The 24033-nt window shown below is 41.8% G+C and overlaps 1 protein-coding gene across 1 annotated transcript; it reads right to left on the reverse strand.

The window, feature by feature from the left end:
* Positions 1-5621: 5621 nt before the first annotated feature.
* On the reverse strand, positions 5622-22674 carry LOC139553450 (glutamyl aminopeptidase-like). The gene is made up of 20 exons (XM_071365770.1): positions 21422-22674; positions 18591-18732; positions 18167-18301; positions 17616-17736; positions 17354-17508; positions 9763-9876; positions 9518-9652; positions 9338-9403; positions 8985-9050; positions 8691-8851; positions 8483-8565; positions 8226-8362; positions 8060-8115; positions 7819-7969; positions 7606-7679; positions 7403-7507; positions 7055-7228; positions 6686-6826; positions 6454-6535; positions 5622-6283 (listed from the first exon to the last, which is right to left on the reverse strand). Exons 1-20 carry the CDS (start codon positions 22060-22062, stop codon positions 6134-6136), a joined length of 2889 nt encoding a protein of 962 aa, XP_071221871.1. The 5' UTR covers positions 22063-22674; the 3' UTR covers positions 5622-6133.
* Between the last annotated feature and the right edge of the window lie 1359 nt (positions 22675-24033).

The following is a 24033-nucleotide window of genomic DNA, read 5'->3' on the forward strand; positions in this document are numbered from 1 at the left end:
AGTGGCTTCTTTCTTGCTGAGCGACCTTTCAGGTTATGTCGACATAGGACTCGTTTTACTGTGGATATAGATACTTTTGTAACAGTTTCCTCCAGCATCTTCACAAGGTCCTTTGCTGTTGTTCTGGGAATGATTTGTACTTTTCGCACCAAAGTACGTTCATCTCTAGGAGACAGAACACGTCTCCTTCCTGAGCGGTAGGATGGCTGCGTGGACCCATGGTGTTTATACTTGCGTACTATTGTTTGTACAGATGAACGTGGTACCTTCAGGCATTTGTAAATTGCTCCCAAGGATGTACCAGACTTGTGGAGGTCTGCAAAAAAACCTAGCCACCCCAATACTTCATATCTAGCAAAGAGGCACTGAGTTTGAAGGTAGGCCGTGTAATACATCCACAGGTACACCTCCAATTGACTTAAATGATGTCAATTTGCCTATCAGAAGCTTTTAAAGGCATGACATAATTTTCTGGAATTTTCCAAGCTGTTTAAAGGCACAGTCAACTTAGTGTATGTAAACCTCTGACCAACTGGAATTGTGATACAGTGAATTATAAGTGAAATAATCTGTCTGTAAACAATTGTTGGAATAATTACTTGTGTCATGCACACAGTAGATGTCCTAACCGACTTGCCAAAACTATAGTTTATTAACAAGAAATTTGTGGAGTGGTTGAAAAACGAGTTTTAATGACTCCAACCTAAGTGTATGTAAACTTCTGACTTCAACTGTAGGTACGGATACCAACAAGGGCCATCTTACTACATCTTCCCCCCTCCAATGAACAATAATTCAACATTCATAACCACTGAAGCATATCTGAAATGCAATTTGGAAACCAGTGTTATTCTCTTTATTAACATGCATCTTCACATCCTGAAACAGTGTTATTCTCTTTAATATGCTACTTCACATCCTGGACCAGTTTGAAAGCATTAAATTACACAGTCTGAACTCCTATGCATTAACTTAGGTACAGTCTCTTTTCGCTGGGTATGGTCCCCAACAGTATGTATTCTATTCACGTAACATAGTCTTTCAAGCCATAAGACTCCTGAACAGCTCATCAAATGGCTACCCAGACTATTTGCATTGTCCCCCCCACCCCCTCTTTTACGCTGCTGCTACTCTCTGTTTATTATCTATGCATAGTCACTTTAATAACACTACTTACATGTACACATTACCTCAATTACCTCGACTAACCGGTGCCCCCGTTACATTGACTCTGTACCAGTACCCCCAGTATATAGCCTCGCTATTGTTATTTTACGGCTGCTCTTTAATATTTTTTTGGGGTATTTTTCTTAAAACTGCATTGTTGGTTAAGGGCTTGTCAGTAAGCATTTCACTGTAAGGTCTACACACCTGTTGTAGTCGGCGCATGTGACAAATAACATTTGATTTGATTATAGGATTCTATGGTTATAACAAGCAGTAGCAATCTGCAGAAGGTTATGTACAGTCCATTAAAACGACATTAATCTTTTTCTCTGATCTGTCGTTGCTGGCTAGATGTCAATAGTGATGGTTATCATGTTCCTGATGGCGTGGTCACCATACTCCATGGTGTGTCTATGGGCATCATTTGAGGACCCCAAAAAGATTCCTGCCCCCATTGCTATCATCGCTCCTCTCTTTGCCAAGTCCTCCACCTTCTACAATCCCTGGATCTACGTCATTGCCAACAAAAAGTACGCTTTCGCCTCTTGCTCTTGTTTATTCTTCTTTATGATAAGTGACCATAATACCTACAGTGCCTTTGGAAAGTATTCAGACCCCTTCCCTTTTTCACACTTTGTTACATTACAGACTTATTCTAAAATTGATTAAATTAATAAAAAATCCTCAATCTACACACAATACCCAATAATGACAAAGTGAAAACAGGTTTTTAGAAATTGTTGCAAATTTATAAAACTGAAAAAACAGAAATACCTTATTTACATAAGTATTCTGACCCTTTGCTATGAGAATCGAAATTGAGCTCAGGTACATCCTGTTTCCATTGATCATCCTTGAGATGTTTCTACAACTTAATTGGAGTCCACCTGTGGCAAATTCAATTGACTGGACATGATTTGGAAGGGCACACACCTGTCTATATAAGGTCCCACAGTAAAGAAATATCCATGAGGTCGAAGGAAATATCTGTAGAGCTCTGAGATAGGATTGTGTCAAGGCACAGATCTGTGGAAGTGTACCAAAAAATGTCTGCAGCATTGAAGGTCCGCAAGAACAAAGTGCCCTCCATCATTCTTAAATGGAAGAAGTTTGGAACAACCAAGACTCTTCCTAGAGCTGGCCGCCCGGCCTAACTGAGCAATCGGGGGGAGAAGGGCCTTGGTCAGGGAGGTTACCAAGAATCCGATGGTCACTCTGACAGAGCTCTAGAGTTCCTCTGTGGAGATGGGAGAACCTTCCAGAAGGACAACCATCTCTGCAGCACTTCACCAATCAGGCCTTTATGGTAGAGTGGCCAGACGGAAGCCACTCCTCTGTAAAAGGCACATGACAGCCAGCTTGGAGTTTGCCAAAATTCACATAAATACTCTCAGACCATGAGAAACAAGATTCTCTGGTCTGATGAAACCAAGATTGAACTATTTTTCACGTCTGGAGGAAACCTGGCACCATCCCTACGGTGAAGCATGGTGGTGGCAGCATCATGCGGTGTGGATGTTTTTCAGTGGCAGGGACTGGGAGACTAGTCAGGATCGAGGAAAACATGAACGGAGCAAAGTACAGAGAGATCCTTGATGAAAACCTCCTCCTGAGCGCTCAGGACCTCAGACTGGGGCGACGGTTTACCTTCCAACAGGACAACGACCCTAAGCACACAGCCAAAACAACGCTCGAGTGGCTTCGGGACAAGTCTCTGAATATCCTTGAGTGGCCCAGCCAGAGCCCGGACTTGAACCCGATCAAACATCTCTTGAGAGACCTGAAAATAGCTGTGCAGCAACACTCCCCATCCAACCTGACAGAGCTTGAGAGGATCTGCAGAGAAGAATGGGAGAAACTCCCCAAATTCAGGTGTGCCAAGCTTGTATCGTCATACCCAGCAAGACTCAAGTCTGTAATCGCTGCCAAAGGTACTTCAACAAAGTACTGAGTAAAGGGTCTGAATAATTATGTTAATGTGATATTTGAGTTTTAATTTGATTTATACAAAAAACATTTTTTTCTTTGTCATTATAGGATATTGTGCGTAGATTGATGAGGGGAAAAAAACGATTTAATACATTTATAATAAGGTTGTAACATTACAGAATGTGGAAAAAGTCAAGGGAGCTGTATACTTTCCGAAGGCACTGTATATATATTTACAGTGTAATTACAGTATATGTACACACTGTATGGATGGTATTTATTCATTGATTGTACTGATGTTAGAGGATGGGATAGGTGTAAGCAACTTTAAAAGGACTGGACGTTAAATGGGTGTCCTGACTCTCTGAGGTCATTAAAGATCCCATGGCACTTATCGTAAGAGTAGGGGTGTTAACCCCGGTGTCCTGGCTAAATTTCCAAGCTGTCCCTCATACCATCACGGTCACCTAATCATCCCCAGCTTACAATTGGCTCATTCATCCCCCTCCTCTCCCCTGTAACTATTCCCCAGTTTGTTGCTGTAAATGAGAACGTGTTCTCAGTCAACTTACCTGGTAAAATAACGGTAAAATAAAAACCAAGCTTTCTAGACCCTACCAGTGGTCATGAGAGATCAGTTAAAACATATATTTAAGACTACTGAGGTACAGCCCAAGTCACCCATTATTTATTGGGACATCAAAATATACGAAAGTGGTTTTATTTAATTCGAGACACATTAGACGTCAACCTTACAGCTTTCCCCTGCATTGCTGTGTATCAAAGAAGAGCTTCTGTCCAATGCCAGTGTTTCTGGACCATGGTTACATTTTTAAGATTCACTATATATACGAAAGTATGTGGACACCCCTTCAAATTAGTGGATTTGGCTATTTCAGCCACACCCATTGCCACACCACCATGCAATCTCCATAGACAAAAATTAGCAATAGAGCCTTACTGAAGAGCTCAGTGACTTTGAACGTGGCACCATCACAGGATGCCACCATTCCAACAAGTCAGTTTGTCAAATTTCTGCCCTGCTAGAGCTGCCCCAGTCAACTGTAAGTGCTGTTATTATGAAGTGGAAACGTCTAGACGCAACAATGGCTCAGCCGCGAAGTTTCTGCGAAGCAGTCCGACAAACTACCTACCCTCCAGGACACCTACAGCACCCGATGTCACTGGAAAGCCAAAAAGATCATAAAGGACAACAACCACCCGAGCCACTGCCTGTTCACCCCGCTATCATCTGGAAGGCGAGGTCAGTACAGGTGCATCAAAGCTGGGACTGAGACACTGAAAAACAGCTTCTATCTCAAGGCCATCAGACTGTTAAATAGCCATCACTAGGCGGCTTCCTTCCGGTTACGTAACCCTGCACCTTAGAGGCTGCTGCACTATATACATAGACTTGAAATCACTGGCCACTTTAATAATGGAACACTAGTCATTTTAATAATGTTTACATATTTTGCTTTACTCATCTCATATGTATATACTGTATTCTCTTCTACTGTATTTTAGTCTATGCCACTCCGACATTGCTCATCCTAATATTTATATATTCCTTGATTCCATTCTTTTACATTTAGGTTTGTGTGTATTGTTGTGAATTGTTAGATATTACTGCACTGATGGAGCTAGAAACACAAGCATTTCGCTACACCCGCAATAACATCTGCTAAACATGTGTATGTGACCAATAACATTTGATTTGATTTGACAGACAAATCTGGGTTTGGCAGATGCCAAGAGAACGCTACCTTCCCGAATGCATAGTGCCAACTGTAAAGTTTGGTGGGGGAGGAATAATGGTCTGGGGTTGTTTTTCATGGCTTGGGCTAGGCCCCTTAGTTCCAGTGAATGGAAATCTTAACGCTACAACACAATGACATTCTGTGCTTCCAACTTTGTGGCAACAGTTTGGGAAAGGCCTTTTCCTGTTTCACCATGACAATGCCCCAGTGCACAGTGAGATCCATACAGAAATGGTATGTCGAGATCAGTGTGGAAGAACTTGACTTGCCTGCACAGAGCCCTGACCTCAACCCCATTGAACACATTTGGGATGAATTGGAATGGCGACTGCGAGCCAGGCGTAATCGCCCAACATCAGTGCCCGACCACACTAATGCTCTTGTGGCTGAATGGAAGCAAGTCCGTGCAGCAATGTTCCAACATCTAGTGGAAAGCCTTCCCAGAAGAGTGGAGGCTGTTTTAGCAGCAAAGCGGGGACCAACTCCATATTAATGGCTATGATTTTGTAATGAGATGTTCAATGAGCAGGCGTTCACATGCTTTTGGTCATGTAGTGTTGGTGCTTCTATATTAACTGGAATTAATTTTGATATGTTGGGGTTAACCATGTAAATTCTTATTTTATGACATTATAGCCATAGTCTTCCCGATGTGTTTTACTTTACTGTAATATTAGCATAAATGAACAAAGTATGTTTCTGTGTACGACATTATGCTTTCAAAATGTTCTTCCCTGTGGCAACACACTCATCCAGACTGCAGTATTCACAGTAAGTGCATATACACTCTTCTTTATTTCTTATACATTTGAACACGTTTCATTGTTTGAAACATAATTTTGAAATAATTTTTTATACATGTAAATCAACATACCTGACCAGAGATTAAAAGTTATCATGGTTATTTAGATCACCTGAAATTCTGTACAAGCACTTCATACAAAATTAAATATTTCTGCATCAAAAACATACTTTTATAAGTAATGCAGGAAGACACTAAGTACTGTAAATTGATTCCACTAGATTAAAGATAGAGTATTCCGCTGAGTTACTGGCCGGAATTCAGTCATTTCAGATAGAGTTTTTAAGCCCTTCAGAAGTGTGTTTGATTTGCACAGCAGAGTGCCCAGGATGGAGGGACTTGACACTTGATTTAGAAACAAGCAGTCCTGTGGCATGATCTATCCCTATTGTTGAATGAATGAGTGGAAACCGCATGAAGGTTTGTGATTTGGATTAGGTTTACAGTTCTTTAGTCTTGTGTTGACCTGATGTCATCAGTAAGTGAAGTTGCTCTCCAGCCATGAGCTGATCTCTGCCTTGTTCCTCCTGACCCACTCGATGTTGTTCTTCACTGTTTCTAGAGCTTGCTGCCTAGGCATTTCCCCAGCCCCGGCATTAGGGTTCAGCTTGAAAAAGTGCTCCATCTAAAATACAACCAAACGGTCAGTCATAAACACAGCCACAGTCTAAAGGCACAATCCACATAGATCAGTCAATCTTAAATTCGAGCACACCAGTGCTTGTTTTCGATTTAAGTGGTTTAATGTTAGATTGAGTTATTCCAGTTTTATGAATAGAAGGGCTCTGTCCTAACCTGCCACAGCTGTAGCTCTGTGTTGTAGGTGGTGCTGATTCTGGTCAGCAGGCGTCCCAGGTTCCTGTCATTGATGGTGTATCTGTAAGAAAACAAAAGGAGGCTTAGTTGCTGCTGATTCAGTCAATTTACTTACAGCATCGCATTCCATGTAGTCACTATCACTTCAATGACTCTGGGCTCAGTGACTCTCCATTCAGACTCAGAGAAGTGAATCAGAGAATGGGCTCACCTGTTCACTAGGTAGTTCCAGTTGAGGATGACCCAGTTCCAGGCCATGGTCTTGCCGTAGCGATTCAGAGAGACATAACGGACCACAGTGAACAGATCCTGAGTCCTCACAATACTCTCATCTTTACACGCCTCCAGTAAGCTGTGAAACAACACAACACCGTTATCTTAAGCACCATTCTCATAAGCCATATCTAGCTGAACAAACTAAAATATTACCAGAAAAAAAGTATCACACTTTTGCCAATAAATGTACTCTCGCTCTAGTAATAACTTTTCAATGGATTATGTTAAGAAGTGATTTTGAATAATGCTTTTAAAAATTATATATAAAGAGAAAATATGAAGAGAATGATTGTTTTTTATTTACTTATTCAGAAGACTGATGTTCTCCACAGATGCCAATCCATACAAGAGCTTGTCCTTCTCTTGGGCCAAGCTCTCTGTTTTGTATCTCTCAAACATTACGTTCCACTTCACCCCAGTGCCTGAGTTCTTCATGCCGTAGCGATACACCAGCAAGCGCAGGTTCACCCCCACAGTGCTGGAGGTCAAAGGTCATGTTACCATTTGGGCTTAGTGGGATAAACAGGATTTTAGGAATAGGAATGCTAATAAAGTAGTTAGTTATGTCCATGTATGGCAGATTGGTTTAGTAAGGAGATCATGTGTCATTTTAGTGATTTTATTCAAGAGTCAAGACTAATACTGTATTTACCTGATGGTTCCTGCGATCCATTGGTCAAATATAGCAGATGCTTCATTTAGCACTTCCTGGTCGCCCATTTGACAAGCAATTTCCAGGACTGTCTCACGCAACAGCCTATACAAAACCAATATAGACAATACAGTTTATGATCAATATTCAGTAAATACACCAATGATCTGTCAAATACAGTAGACCGTCTCTCCTAGTCTTACCTATCTCTCTGGCTTCCCACGTCGTCCCATCCCAGTTGCCTGGAGATAGTCTGCACATGCTCACGGAATAATTTCTGTAGGGAAAGTAAGTGACACCCCATGTATGAGTAAGCTCACATAAGATTATTATTTTGTGTATGTGCGTGTGTGTTCTGGTTGGCCAGCAGAGGGCGAAATTCACCTATTATTCTTTTCTTTTTTTAAATGACTCACCTGGAATTTGGGGTAAAGAACAGTGTCATCTGATAACATGTCTTGCACATAGGCGATGGAAGAAGACACACGTTTCCAGACGATGTACTCAGTCTCATTGGTCAGGTATTTTGTCAGGTTGAATGCATTTCCATAATCGACAACGTCTGCCCTGATGAGGCCGATAAGACAACGACATTATGTTTAATCTCAGTTTTATTGACAGATGTACTTCAAGTAAATGTCAGTAGTGTTAATTTACCTTCCCAGAGCAAAGACATCATCAATGTAACTGCATCGGTCAGCAGCGTCTAACTCCTAGTAAAGAAAGTGTCATGCTGATTACTACAAGTTTAACCTATGAACTGGTAAGATTAAAACAATTAATATTGCATCTGATACAATAGTAGCAGTTTGAATTATATTACCTGGTGATTTGTTTGGAGTTGTTGACTAATTGTGCTCCATATGCTGTCAGGGTAATTGACTCTGTAAAATCCAATGTGGTCGTTGTTGACCTTCAGGAGTCCGTCCGTAGCAGGGGAATAGCCAGCTAAGACTAGCTCTATTTGTATGACAGACGAACGTGTATGACTTAAATTTGACTAAATGCATGATATTACCAGAGGCTGGAAATGTAATGTTAAAAAGGTCAAGTCTAGGATTTGGTCAGAAGTATCTTTACCTGGACTGGACTTGTTGAACATGATGGAAATAGACGTATTGCTATCCACTGAGTACCACTTAACAGGGATGTTCCACTTGTAACTAAAATAAAAACATAGCCATTTTAGGATTTACAGGTTTCTCCTAATAAATATAGCTGAATCTACATCCATGGGGAAATCAATCAATGATCACAAAGGGATTTGATAGTGCTGTGAATAACTGACCTGAGTGGTGAGGGTGGCTGGGTGGGATTAGCATTGGGGTCCAACAAGAATCTTTGCTGGGTGAGTTTGCTCTGAGCGTCGATGGTAGACAGGTCCAGTACTGGGTAGCCCATCTGTTTGGTCCATGTGTCCATCACTTCTGCTACAGGCAACCCACTCACCTGCAAACAAAATGTTTTCGTGTGTATCATACACATAAAAACACAAAGTTAGATGCAGTGAAATAATATCAATAATATCAACAATTTATATATTTTTAAATTCCTACGACCAAATTAGATATGACAAACATACATGAGCAAGTGACGCCCAAAAGTTGTCTGTTTTGGCATTCTCAAAGTGGAAATCTTTCAAGTATTTCTGTTGAAGGGAGAGAAAAACAGGTTACCAGCAATTTATCAATGTGGCCATCCATAGATTTAATGATAAATCAAATGTAGGCTATGTATTGCTATGACCCTTTCAAGTTAAGTATTACCATGGTAGAGTGTCTGACAGTAATCATCATTTTAATTCAACAAGGAAGGGATTGCATCTCCCTAACACTCGCTATTACCACATGATTCCGCTATTGACTGAATAGGAATCAAGAGACTTGTTGTAAGGATACTTCTATCTACTTTACGTCAGATGAAATGGACTCTTACCCGACAGCCATCCCTGAAGTTGTCTCGACCCAACCAGTCCTCCACCATCCTGAGAATTGATGCCCCCTAGAATAACAGTTACAGGAACATGTTTGGAATGAATTTAAAGACTAATTTCATTTCATTACATTTTATTTAATCCCATGAAGTAAGGTGAAAAGAGGCACAGTTTAAGATTACCTTGCTGTAGGATATGCTATCAAACACAGAGGTAATCTGAGCCGGAGTTGATACATCCACAATGATTGGATGGGAGGTGACGAGGGCATCGTCCACCATGACAGGAAGTACATCACTGATGATCATGATGTCACGCTGGTAAAGACAGAGACCGAAGTAGATTTAGAATGTATTCATAACCAGAGTTGGGGTTAAAGCAATTCCATTTCAAATCACTCAATTCAGGATCTGTCAGATGGACTCACCATTCCCCAGAGGGGCTCAGCCTTCTCTACACCGATGTACTCAAAGAAACTGGCAAAGCCCTCATTTAGCCAAAGGTCATCCCACCAATCCATGGTCACGATGTTCCCGAACCACTGCAGGAAAATACAACATGCAAAGTTATCTTCCAGCTGACTTTATTTACAAACAAGTGTGTATGGGTGAGTGTGAGGGCGTGCGTGCATGTGTGTGTGAGTGCGTGTGTGTTCTGGATACTCCAGCCACAGTGGGACTCAAAGATAGTTGGACTCATAAATAGCAGGTGGGCCAAGGACACAAAATAACAGAGAAACACACACATACCAGGCAAAGCTCCAACAACACAATATTTTCATGCACACAAAATATCATAGCATGCAGTTTAACACTCTACAGCTCTGCATACAGTATAAAACATAAAACACAGAACAAAGTTACAGACACAATAAGAGCATATAAAACCCACATAGTTTCTACTGGTATTTACTAGTGAAGTCAAGTGCTACTCTCACTTTTTCAAATTTTCTTATGATATACTCATATATATATATATATATATATATTTCACCTTTATTTAACCAGAAAAAGCCCATTGAGACCCAGAGTCTCTTTTTCAAGGGAGACCTGGCCAAGAAGGCAGCAACAATCAATACATGACATAATTAAAACATACAACAATACAATACAACAACATGATCCAGCCCCAAAAAAGCATTTACACTCCTCCGTAACAGTCTCTCATTAATATTTTTAATTCATTCAGTGGCTCTAACATATCTAGATGAAGCATGGATTGTAGATTATTCCATGCGTCTGGTGCACAAGAGAGAAGGCAGTCTTGCCTAATACTGTGAATGTCCTGGGGACTTTAAGTAGCAACCACCTAGCAGACGGGGTATGGTAACTTCTGGTGGTGAAGGAGACCAGAGTACAGAGGTAAAGAGGGAGTTTACCCAAAAGTGCTTTGTAGATGAACACATACAAATGTATCCTTCTGAGCATAGAAAGTGAGGTCCAACCTACCATATGGTACAATGTGCAATGGTGGGTGAGTGACTTGGCATTTGTAATAAAGCGCAAGGATGAATGATAAACAGTGTCCAGTCTCAGTAAGACGGAGGAGGCTGCATGCATATGCAACAAGTCACCATAATCAATAACAGAGAGAAAAGTGTCCTGAACAAGCTTCTTTCTAGCCATAAGCAGGAAGCAAGACTTATTACGAAAATAAAAACCTAATTTCCATTTAAGCTTTGTCACAATATTATCCACATGAACCTTAAAGGACAACTTGTCATCCAACCAAATACCTAGGTCACTTTTTCATTGACACTTTTTCAATGGATAAGCCACCAGATGTGACAATGCTAATGTTCTCTGGCAGAGTTCTAGCTCTGGTAAAGGTCATGAATTTAGTTTTTTGTATATTCAAGACCAATTTGAGATCATAACGGGAGGCCTGCAGTGATTGAAAAGCAGTCTGGAGCTCTTCAACAGCCTGAACCAGAGAAGGAGCACATGAATATATAACTGTATCATCTGCATATAGATGTAACTTTGCTTGGTTGCATCCCATTTCCCAAATCATTAATAAAAATTGAGAACAACTGTCGTAGCAGAATCAGAATTAGTTAGGTAACATAGATAAATAAGATGTTTTATTTACTTTATACTTGTCATTAGAATGTCTTCTTTTGGACTACACTGTTGGCAGTTGCATTTTCCTTTCTCCTCTAGGGAAAAGTCACTTGGGGCCCAGAGAGGGGAGGCCAGGCTTGTCTTTTACATATCTGGTCATATGCAGAATATCAGAAAGGGAGAAGTCATTGTCTTTCATAGGGGAATATATCTGTGAAACCATGTGAAGGACTCCACTATGTCTGTACTCCAGTAACTCCCTAATTTTCCCATTGGGGGGGAGGAGTATGGCAGTGTCTGGAACCATTATACCACCCCTCTTTCATAGTATATGACCTAGAGGTTCACTCCCCTTAGTGAGCTTCTCCAGGAGTGGGGAGAAGAGGGGGTGTATTTGAGATGAGAGTATCTAGAATTGACAATTGATATATGCCATTGGATGAGGTAATGTTTTGGTACTACGAAGTACCAAGAACGAGAAGTAGAACCTCGCCCAAGAGACCAAACTGAACGATCATTTATAGCTAATGCTATCTGGCTATGGGATACTCCTCTCTCAAGTAAAATTCTTTCTTTGTGAAGTTCCTAAGATCTGTGGTTCGTCATGTGAGTTGAGAGGGGTGTATCTTGGCTATAAAATATACTAAGAATTGTTTTGTAAGCACTCTCAGAGCATTCATTTATAGACACTGAATTGATCTGAGAGTCAAAGGGCTATGGTGAAGCTCATATAATTAAAGATGGAGTTTAAAATATAACTCTGACTTGTGTGTGGTTTGTAAACTCTCATCATTTAGTAATACAGGAAATTACCACGACACAACACATGAGCTAAAATGGAACCCTGGGGCACACCTCTATTAATCTCAAGAAAGCTAGACTTGTGATTGTCAGTATATACACATTGTGTTCTGTCAGAAAGATAGTTCCTAAACCAATTTACTGCCCCTTCACTGAGACCAATGTTTCTGAGTCTAGCTAGCAACAATTCATGGTCAACTGAATCAAAGGCCTTTGATGAATCCACAAACAGAGCAGCACAATGTTGCTTTTTATCATGTCCATTAATGATGTTGTTTGCCACTGCCATAGCTGCAGTTGTGGTGCTGTGCCCCGATCTAAAGCCAGACTGAACCACGCTCAATATGTTATTTTCAATTAAGAAGTTTAACTGTGAGTTCACTAGGGACTCATAGACTTTGGCCAGGATAGGGCGTTTAGAGATAGGACAATAGTTATTAGCATCTGAGGGATCTCCACCCTTTAGCAGTGGGAGGACATAAGCTGATTTCCAAATGCTGGGTATGGATTTGTAGACCTCAATGTAAGACACAGACATATATTGCTATATATTGCTATTTATGGATTACCGGAGTGTTTTATTTCTTTATGACTGGATCACTATCTGAACTGCACATTGTAAGCATGTTTGTTGTAACTCTGGGATGTGGTTGCAACTGTGCTGATATTCACCTTCCTGTAAACAGCACCCAGTTCGCACTTGCCCCTCAGTCCTGTCACTTTGGACAGTTCATAAAACTTTATGGACAGCACCATCACCCTCTTATTGCCCCAAAAAGAACTAAAGGTCCTCATTGTTGCACATCATAAAAGGCTTGATGCATAACTGGAGGGCTGACGTAAGTCAATAGAATAGAAAAATTCATGGGCAATATAAAACCATTCCATGCTATTGATTGATACAAAGATAGGGTTGTTCTCTTTTCCAAACTTTGAGCTCTGCCGCTAACATGTGCTTCACGACTTTTCCCTCATCATTTGGGCTTCATCATGGTGACACAATACCATCAGTGGTGACCCGTCATTCAGGGCAGGGCCACACCTGTTTAGCTATAAAATACATACAGTATATACAGTATGTATACAGTTGAAGTCAGAAGTTTACATACACCTTAGCCAAATACATTTAAACTCAGTTTTTCACAATTCCTGACATTTAAGTAAAAATTAAATGTCTTAGGTCAGTTAGTATCACCACTTTATTTTAAGAATGTGACATGTCAGAATAATAGAAGAGAGAATTATTTATTTCAGCTTTTATTTCTTTCATCACATTCCCAGTGGGTCAGAAGTTTACATACACTCAATTAGTACTTGGTAGCATTGCCTTCAAATTGTTTAACTTGGGTCAAACGTTTCGGGTAGCCTTCCACAAGCTTCCCACAATAAGTTGGGTGAATTTTGTCCCATTCCTCCTGACAGAGCTTGTGTAACTGAGTCAGGTTTGTAGGCCTCCTTGCTCGCACACGCTTTTTCAGTTCTGCCCACACATTTTATATGGGATTGAGGTCAGGGCTTTGTGATGGCCACTCCAATACCTTGACTTTGTTGTCCTTAAGCCATTTTGCCACAACTTTGGAAGTATCCTTGGGATCTGTCACAACTTCCGCCGAAGTCGGTCCCTCTCCTTGTTCGAGCGGTGTTCGGCCGTCGACGTCACCGATCTTCTAGCCATCACTGATCCATTTTTCATTTTCGATTGATTTTGTCTTGTCTTCCTTCATACCTGGTTCCAATCCCATCAATTACATGTTGTGTATTTAACCCTCTGTTTCCCATCATGTCCTTGTCGGAGATTGTTTATTTGTATGTTTGTGTATTATGTATTATGTATTGGTGCGTGACGGGTTCTTGTACCCACTTTTATTTATTTTGGTTTTGGAGTTTTTGTTAAGTTTATTAAACGACTCCATTTATACCAAGTTTGATTCTCCTGTGCCTGACTTCCCTGCCACTTACACACACGTTGTTACAGGATCATTGTCCATTTGGAAGACCGATTTGTGACCAAGCTTTAACTTCCTGACTGATGTCTTGAGATGTTGCTTCAATATATCCACATAATTTTTCTTTCTCATGATGCCATCTATTTTGTGAAGTGCACCAGACCCTCCTGCAGAAAAGCACTCCCACAACATGATGCTGCCACCCCAGTGCTTCACGGTTGGGATTGTGTTCTTCAGCTTGCAAGCCTCCCCCTTTTCCCTCCAAACATAACGAGGGTCATTATGGCCAAACAGTTCTATTTTTGTTTCATCAGACCAGAGGACATTTCTCCAAAAAGTACAATCTTTGTCCCCATGTGCAGTTGCAAACCGTAGCCTGGCTTTTTTATGGCGGTTTTGGAGCAGTGGCTTCTTTCTTGCTGAGCGGCCTTTCAGGTTATGTCGAGATAGGACTCGTTTTACAGTGAATATAGATACTTTTGTACCTGTTTCCTCCAGCATCTTCACAAGGTCCTTTGCTGTTGTTCTGGGATTGATTTGCACTTTTCGCAACAAAGTACGTTCATCTCTAGGAGACAGACGCATCTCCTTCCTGAGCGGTATGACAGCTACGTGGTCCCATGGTGTTTATACTTGCGTACTATTGTTTGTACAGATGAACGTGGTACCTTCAGGCATTTGGAAATTGCTCCCAAGGATGAACCAGACTTGTGGAGGTCTCCAATTTTTTTCTGAGGTCTTGGCTGATTTCTTTTGATTTTCCCATGATGTCAAGCAAAGAGGCACTGAGTTTGAAGGTAGGCCTTGAAATACATCCACAGGTACACCTCCAATTGACTCAAATGATGTCAATTAGCCTATCAGAAGCTTCTAAAGCCATTACATAATTTTCTGGAATTTTCTAAGCTGTTTAAAGGCACAGTCAACTTAGTGTATGTAAACTTCTGACCTACTGGAATTGTGATACAGTGAATTATAAGTGAAATAATCTGTCTGTAAACAATTGTCCTAACCGACTTGCCAAAACTATAGTTTGTTAACAAGAAATTTGTGGAGTGGTTGAAAAACGAGTTTTAATGACTCCAACCTAAGTGTATGTAAACTTCTGACTTCAACTGTATGTACAGTTATAAAAATAATTGCCTGTTTTGCATGTTAGTTTGGCATTAATTCATGTCACATATCAGTTTGAAAACTGTAAAAAAAAAATATATATTAAAAACATGGTCTCTATCTTGAGTAAGGCAGCTCCAAAATGCAGGTATTTCAGTCTAGCTCAGTGCTTTCTGTGGTTGAGAGGCAGCCAGCGGAATATACAGAGCGTAGGTGTTGGTAATCTTCTTTAGTTGTGCCATGATTGGCTCAGTGTTCTGTCACTCATGGGGACACTATGTCACCACAGAATCTACAGGGAGAGCTAGGCAGTTCAAGCTCCCTTGGGTGCTGCCATAGATTTACATTAGAAGTACCCATCCAAGAAGGCTCAAGGTCATCAGCCACAGATAAAATGTATGCCAAATCATGTTATATCTACCGTAGCTTTGATTGGACTGATCATGTTACTTTCTAAATCTTAGCTAGCAAGCTAGACAAGCAGTCATCATCACGTCAACAATCTACTGGCAATTCCTCTTCAATCCTTGTCATATAAAGATAAATTATAGATAAAAGGTATCAGTGCTCATCGTCCATCGGACATAAACATTACACAACAAGTCGGAAATCGCAAATTCAACAATGAGTGGGTTGGAAGGAATCAGTGGCTAACTGCAAGCGTTGCAAAGCAATAACTATTTTGCTTCGACAGCCTGCTATTCGGTGGAGAGGGTGTGTGGTCCAAGTCTGGGTTTAAGGATTTAAAACATCTGTCTGAAAGTGTCTCTTTTCCAAGCTTAAAAATATAAACATTGGGGCCTCCCGAGTGGCGCAGTGGTCTAAGGCACTGCATCGCACTGCATCGCTAGCTGTGCCACTAGAGATTCTGGGTTTGAGTCCAGGCTCTGTCACAGCTGGCCATGACCCTCCCCAAACCCAGGGGAGGGTTTGGCTGGCAGGGATGTCCTTGTCGCGCACTAGCGACTCCTGTAGCGGGCCGGGTGCAGTGCACGCTGACACGGTTGCCAGGTTAACGGTGTTTCCTCTGACATATTGGTGCGGCTGGCTTCCGGGTTAAGTGGGCATTGTGTCAAGAAGCAGTGCGGCTTGGTTGTGTTTCGAAGGATGCACGGCTCTTAACCTTCACCTCTCCCAGGTCCGTACAGGAGTTGCAGCGATGAGACAAGACTGTAACTACCAATTGGATACCATGAAAAAGGGGTAAAAAGATAAACATTCACTTGCAACACCATGGGCCAGAAAAGGTTGAATACATTGGCCATGCTGTCAATCCAGCATGACTTCTGCTGCGTTCAAAACAACTAGAAACTCGAAACTGGGAATTCTCAGACTTCAGTGACGAGCTCCGACCGGGAAAATACGTTTTGAACAGTCATCCAACTTGGAATTCCAAACCGAGAACTATGGCCTCTTCTAGAGCACCGACCTGAAGATCACTGATGTCATGATTCAACCTTGTTTCTTTTCCAGACTTCCCAGTTGTGTTGAAAGCCCCTTTGACAACAAGATGTGACCACAAGAAGGACCACTGCGCCACCTCCCTGTCCAAGTGAGCACAGCACAACAACGGTGAGTCCAAAAATGGCTTGTATGCTGCTGCATAAATTAGCTCATGTGCTTTTCTTCATGAGGAGAGGATACTAAATAATGTTGTTGGATCTGTAACCATGTTTGCCAGTGGCATTCTCTTCCCATTCAAATATTTGTTTTCATACAAAAAGTTCAGTAATAGACCCATGTAATTCCAGTTGATATTGTGAGGGTCGTTTTTTGTTTTGTTGTCACCGTTATAGTGCAATTAATGTGTTGTTTAGTGTTTTGTTGTGTAGTGGCTTTGCTGGCATGCATAAAAAAAAATGTTTGCCCCACCAAAATGTACATGCTAAAATCGTCACTGAATACCGTAATATCATTTTGGGGTGATTGAGCTTGGGTCCCTCTATGACTATGACTATGAAATATGTTTTTTAATTTTCCACTATAAGATGTTTTCGATTAGTTTTCCACTATAACATGACTAATGAATAACTCTTGAACAATTTCTCGTGGTTGTGTTTCTGTTGTGGGAATGTTGGAGACAGGTGTTTCTCACCTGGTGGACCAGCTCATGAGCGATGACGCTAGCCACACGTTGTTTGTTGTACGATGACGACTGGTTCTCATCATAGAGGAGGTTGGCCTCCCTGTAGGTGATCAGACCCCAGTTCTCCATGGCACCTGTGCCAAAGTCAGGGATGGCAATCTTATCTGGAAAAACAAAACAAAGAAATTGCAAGCATGTGTGTATAAGGCATTATGAATTAATTGTATCCATTAGTTATAACAGTTCACAAACAGAGGAGATCTCAAATTACCTAGCTTTGGGATGGAGTATGTCATGTCGAAATATTCCTCAAAGTAGTCAAAAATGATCTTGGTTGTGTTAGCAGCATACTCTGCTGTCGCAATTTGTGCAGGCTGTGCATAGATTCGCAACTGGAAGAAAAGGATTAAAAGCAGAGTTGTTGAGGTAGGTTATGGGAGTGTGTATACACTACAGTATGTGCAAGCATGCCTGTGTGCATACATGCGTGCATTTACATTTAATCAACACAATATTTATACTTTTTTAGATTTTCTCCAAAACATTGTAAAGTGTAACTAACTGCTGAAATCTCAAAACAAAAGTCCAACAGCTGTGACACAGATTGGAGACCAAAATTAAATAAACCTTTTACTAAGCTTTTATACCATTTAAAACTTTGAACTGGACAGGCTTTAGGTAAAGTGTTACAATATTTACTCTCAATATACTCTGTAGACTATAAAATATGACTTTCAACAGTTCAACAGTAAATATTTTCTTAGTTGAAGGTAGTAGAGGGACCAGTGAAAATGACTGCTGAGAAAAATTACAAGTACTTACAGGAATTCCTCTAGACGATTTCCTTTCCACAAACGTAAACTGGTGCACAGCAAAACATACCAAATAGGTACTCATTGGAACGGATCTCTGGAAGGACGTTTTGATCTTATTGTCAGGAAGCAGCTCTGGGGCGCCCTGGAGAGGAAGAAGGTCTGTGGTTTAATACAGATGCGAGTCAGCCTCTCTTATGGTTGTGTTCTCAGCACCAAGGACCCAGAGCAAAAGATTGATGGCTCCTGCTTTCGCATTAATGGCACTGAATCTCTTCTCCCTCTTAGTGACTCCCATTGCAGCTTCAAGTAAACTAACGGATAACACTATGCGCACATTTTTTGTGATAGATTGTGATACATTATATGCATTTATTTGGTATGTTTTATAAGGAGAAATTTGTTACTATTTGTTTTTCTTGCATAGACTGTACCTCCACTGGCATATTGGAGAGGGCTTCATAGTCCTTGTCATGGGTGATGGAAATCTTGTAGGTGGCCTTTTGGTTTGGCTCATCAAAACAGGGGAAAGATTTGCGGGCGTCTGTCGGCTCATGGTCGGTGGCAGCAATTTTTCTTGGAAGAAAAAGAAACATGGCAACAAGTCACCCCTTTATATTACTTTTTATTAGACTGTTGTGTACAAAAAATGTTTAAGTATGCAGAGTTTACTGGATTGTGGCTGCTAAATGTGCTTGAGCAAAGAGAAAATTGACACTTCATGGCCAATGCTGCAAGTAGCTCACTACACCTGTCCACCTTTCAAGTCATACTTATTGACACACTAGAAACTACACTACAGTCGTGGCCAAAAGTTTTGAGAATGACACAAATATTAATTTTCACAAAGTCTGCTGCCTCAGTTTGTATGATGGCAATTTGCATATACTCCAGAATGTTATGAAGAGTGATCAGATGAATTGCAATTAATTGCAAAGTCCCTCTTTGCCATGCAAATGAACTGAATCCCCCAAAAACCTTTCCACTGCATTTCAGCCCTGCCACAAGCTGACATCATGTCAGTGATTCTCTCGTTAACACAGGTGTGAGTGTTGACGAGGACAAGGCTGGAGATCACTCTGTCATGCTGATTGAGTTCGAATAACAGACTGGAAGCTTCAAAAGGAGGGTGGTGCTTGGAATCATTGTTCTTCCTCTGTCAACCATGATTACCTGCAAGGAAACACGTGCCGTCATCATTACTTTGCACAAAAAGGGCTTCACAGGCAAGGATATTGCTGCCAGTAAGATTGCACCTAAATCAACCATTTATCAGATCATCAAGAACTTCAAGGAGAGCGGTTCAATTGTTGTGAAGAAGGCTTCAGGGCGCCCAAGAAAGTCCAGCAAGCGCCAGGACCGTCTCCTAACGTTGATTCAGCTGCGGGATCGGGGCACCACCAGTACAGAGCTTGCTCAGGAATGGCAGCAGGCAGGTGTGAGTGCATCTGCACGCACAGTGATGCGAAGACTTTTGGAGGATGGCCTGGTGTCAAAAAGGGCAGCAAAGAAGCCACTTCTCTCCAGGAAAAACATCAGGGACAGACTGATATTCTGCAAAAAGTACAGGGATTGGACTGCTGAGGACTGAGGTAAAGTCATTTTCTCTGATGAATCCCCTTTCCGATTGTTTGGGGCATCCGGAAAAAAGCTTGTCCGGAGAAGACAAGGTGAGTCCGGTGTCATGCCAACAGTAAAGCATCTTGAGACCATTCATGTGTGGGGTTGCTTCTCAGCCAAGGGAGTGGGCTCACTCACAATTTTGCCTAAGAACATAGCCATGAATAAAGAATGGTACCAACACATCCTCCGAGAGCAACTTCTCCCAACCATCTAGGAACAGTTTGGTGATGAACAATGCCTTTTCCAGCATGATGTAGCACCTTGCAATAAGGCAAAAGTGATAACTAAGTGGCTCGGGGAACAAAACATCGATATTTGGGGTCCATGGCCAGGAAACTCCCCAGACCTTATTGTGGTCAATCCTTAAGAGGCGGTTGGACAAACAAAAACCCACAAATTCTGACAAACTCCAAGCATTGATTATGCAAGAATGGGCTGCCATCAGTCAGGATGTGGCCCAGAAGTTAATTGACAGCATGTTAGGGCGGATTGCAGAGGTCTTGAAAAAGAAGGGTCAACTTAATGTAATTGTCAATAAAAGCCTTTGCCACTTATGAAATGCTTGTAATTATACTTCAGTATTCCATAGTAACATCTGACAAAAATATCTAAAGACACTGAAGCAGCAAACTTTGTGGAAATTAATATTTGTGTCATTCTCAAAACTTTTGGCCACGACTGTACATTATCAACACTATCATTTTAACTTTGAATAACAGCAACTTAACCGATAACGTACTGTGACGGGTAAATATACTCTTACCTAACGGAGGTTCAACCATGGTCCTATTAGTGATAAGAATCAATGCACTCCCTGGGAAAATAACTACTGTGAAAAAAAATTATGTTTATTTTTCCCTCAGTGGTTTCATCCCATTACACCCCTGTCTCTTTAGTGTGACATAAAGTACAAACAGATGGTGTGCTGCTGGGCCTCATGTGCACACACACGCACGCATGCATGGACGCATACACACACAGACAAGCACAGATGCACACACTCACACTCAGCTAAACTCAGCTGTCAACACTCAGATTACGTCTCGTAAACTTGTTCCCAAAAGGAAATTGTCCTTGAAGGAATTTGGCTGAGGGTCTAAAGTTCTGCAGATTTTCTTCCCTGTCCCACATTGCATATTGGAGTCATGGTTATAGATCTATTCAAATGGGTCCAAAGTAGCATATGCAGCTCTCATAACACTGAGCATGTGAGGGATTTAGTTGCATTGTAACCATTCTCAGCAATCATTAATTTATGTCTTCATAAATATTGTCTTTCCCTAACGCCTCGATCAGACGGACAGCGTCATTGCTTCAATGCTGCGTAATAAATTCTGCAGTTAAACATTTTAACTGGATATGTGTGTAATAAAAGTTAAAAGTTCACCTTTTGATACTATTTCTGTCAAGTATACGAATACAATTTGATGCATCGTTGGATATATCCAACGTATTCACCACAACAGAACACAGAACGCACTGCAACTGCCTCTGCAACATAATGCTGCAAGGCAAATGCAGCGTTCCATTGGAAATGAAGGTACTTCTGGTGTACCAAAATGCATACATGCATGGAGACACACAAAAACATACTGAAATACACCCAATCTATAACCACAAATGCATGCCTCGAAGGACTTACTTGGTGGCCCCATTTTCTGTGTAGGTGACTCTGTAGAAGCCCACCAGAGATCCGTTGAGCCAGCCCTGGAAGTCCAGGGTGAGAATGTACACCTCATTGGGCTTGGTGGCCGCAAGCTCCTCCACCGCCTCCACTACGACATACTCCTGCAGTTTGAACTCAAAGCAACCCTTGATGGCCACAGTCACATCCCTCTGAGCCTGTGGGGTTTTCAGGACAAGCCTGGGGACTGCCCTGACGAACGTCTCCCGGATGTGGAGCCACAGGTGCCTCGTGGGTCGTCTCACCTCCAGGTGCACGGACACATTCCCCATGTAGAGGTCAGTGGTCAGGTCAGGCTCCAGGTGGAGGTCATAGTGCACCGGCTTCACGTAGTCCGGCAGCCGGAAATTCTTCCAGTCCCCGTCAGTGTTGTTGGAGGGCTTGCAGGGCCCCCTGTCAGCTGGTGGGGGAGTGGAGGTGGGCTTGGGGGGTCCCTCGGTGGGGGCCGGGTCAGCCGGGGTACTGTCGGGCTGTGTGAGGCCCACCCCCAGCCCCACAGCTACAGCTGACACCACCACAACAGCACAGATGAGGGCCGCGTGCTTTCCTCGGATCCAATAACTCTTCTCCTCCTTCTCAAAGTCCAGGCTTTCAACCATGGTGCCCGCCTTGGTGGCGCAAGACCAAATGCTGTGGCCTCAGATATCTTCTGAATCCCCTACTGGAGGAATAACTTGAGGGAAGAAAACACTATTTCCTGATCAGATTTCCAAGGGGTTGCAGCTGAGAGATAGCACAACGCCAAGCTGCTTTAAAACTGACCACAGATCAGTTCCTGTAAAACCTGATAAAAGAGAACCCTAGGCTGAGCTAATCTGAAACTAACAGCATATCATTCAGAGTTCCAGCATATCAAAGATGAAAAACTATTGGTCTGAGTTGATCCAAGCTCAGTCTGCCTGCCATCGAGTGCAAGGCTGCCTGTGGGAGGTGGAGAGAGGTTAGCTGGAGCGGTGGAGAGGAGTTGGAGAAGGAGGAGTAGGGTTGCTGAGGGGGAGTCTACAATAGAGAGAGGGAATACCATGCACTGGAGGCAAATCTTATACACTAACGCAGGGCAGTTTTTTTCAGTGGGCATTGCGTATACGTATACTCACTTCTTAATCCACACTCATACATATCAAAGTAGTGTAGTGGAGGTAAAGGCCTACGCCATATCAATTATGTACATTGCCTTCGGGAAGTATTCAGACCAATTTACTTTTTCCACATTTTGTTACGTTACAGCCTTATTCTAAAATACATAAACATTTTAAAAATCCTCAGCATTCTACACACAATACCCCATAATGACAAAGTGAAAACAGGTTTTAGACATTTTTGCAAATTTATTAAAACAAAAAAACTACAATGCCTTATTTACGTAAGTATTCAGACCCTTTGCTATGAGACTCGAAATTGAGCTCACGTGTATCCTGTTTCCATTGGTCATCCTTCATATGTTTCTACAACTTGACTGGAGTCCACCTGTGCTCAATTCAATTAATTGGACATGATTTGGAAAGGCACACACCTGTCTATATAAGGTCCCACAGTTGACAGTGCATGTCAGAGCAAAAACCAACCATGAGGTTGAAGGAATTGTCCGTAGAGCTCTGAGACAGGATTGTGTCGAGGCACAGATCTGGGAAGGATGGCAGAAAATGTCTGCAGCATTGAAGGTCTCCAAGAACACAGATTCTTAAATGGAGGAAGTTTGGAACAACCAAGACTCTTCCTAGAGCTGGCCGCCCGGCCAAACTGAGCAATCGGAGAAGGGCCTTGGTCCTGGAGGTGACCAAGAACCTGAGACCTGAAAATAGCTGTGCAGCGACGCTCCCGAAATAACCTGACGAGCTTGAGAGGATCTACAGAGAAGAATGGGAGAAACTCCCCAAGTACACTTGTGCCAAGCTTGTAGCGTCATACCCAAGGAGACTCGAGGCTGTAATTGCTGCAAAAGGTGCTTCAACACAAAGTACTGAGTGAAGTGTCTGAATATCTGCAGTGTATGTAAATGTGATATTTCCATATTTATTTTTAATACATTTGCAAAAATTTCTAAAAATCTGTTTTGGCTTTGTCATCATGGGGTATTGTGTGTAGATTGATGAGGGGGGAAAACGATTTAATGAATTTTAGAATAAGGTTGCAACGTAACAAAATGTGGAAAATGTCTAGCGGTCTGTATACTTTCCGGACGGACTGTATAAATTATCAAATCATCCGCACTCTAAAGTGGAGTGAAGTCCCGGGGGTTCCTTACAACTTCTTCTAAATGCTTATTTTTTTGCGAGGGAAGAGAGACCCGACGGAACTACAACTTCCATTTAAGAACAAAACTCAACTCAACACCATTTGGAGTAAAACGTTTCCGGTTGGTTTTTCTCCTACCACATCTATTGTGTTATAGTCTCATACATTATTTTAACATTTCCACAAACTTCAAAGTGTTTTCTATCCAATGGTACCAATTATATGTATATCCTGACTTCTGGGCCTGAGTAACAGGCAGTTTACTTTGGGCACGTCAGTCAGGCGGAAAGTCAGAAAAAGGACCCTAGCCCTATGCTGCCCTATATACATAGACA

This window comes from Salvelinus alpinus, chromosome 25, assembly GCF_045679555.1.
Source record: "Salvelinus alpinus chromosome 25, SLU_Salpinus.1, whole genome shotgun sequence".
Classification (NCBI taxonomy): Eukaryota; Metazoa; Chordata; class Actinopteri; order Salmoniformes; family Salmonidae; genus Salvelinus; species Salvelinus alpinus.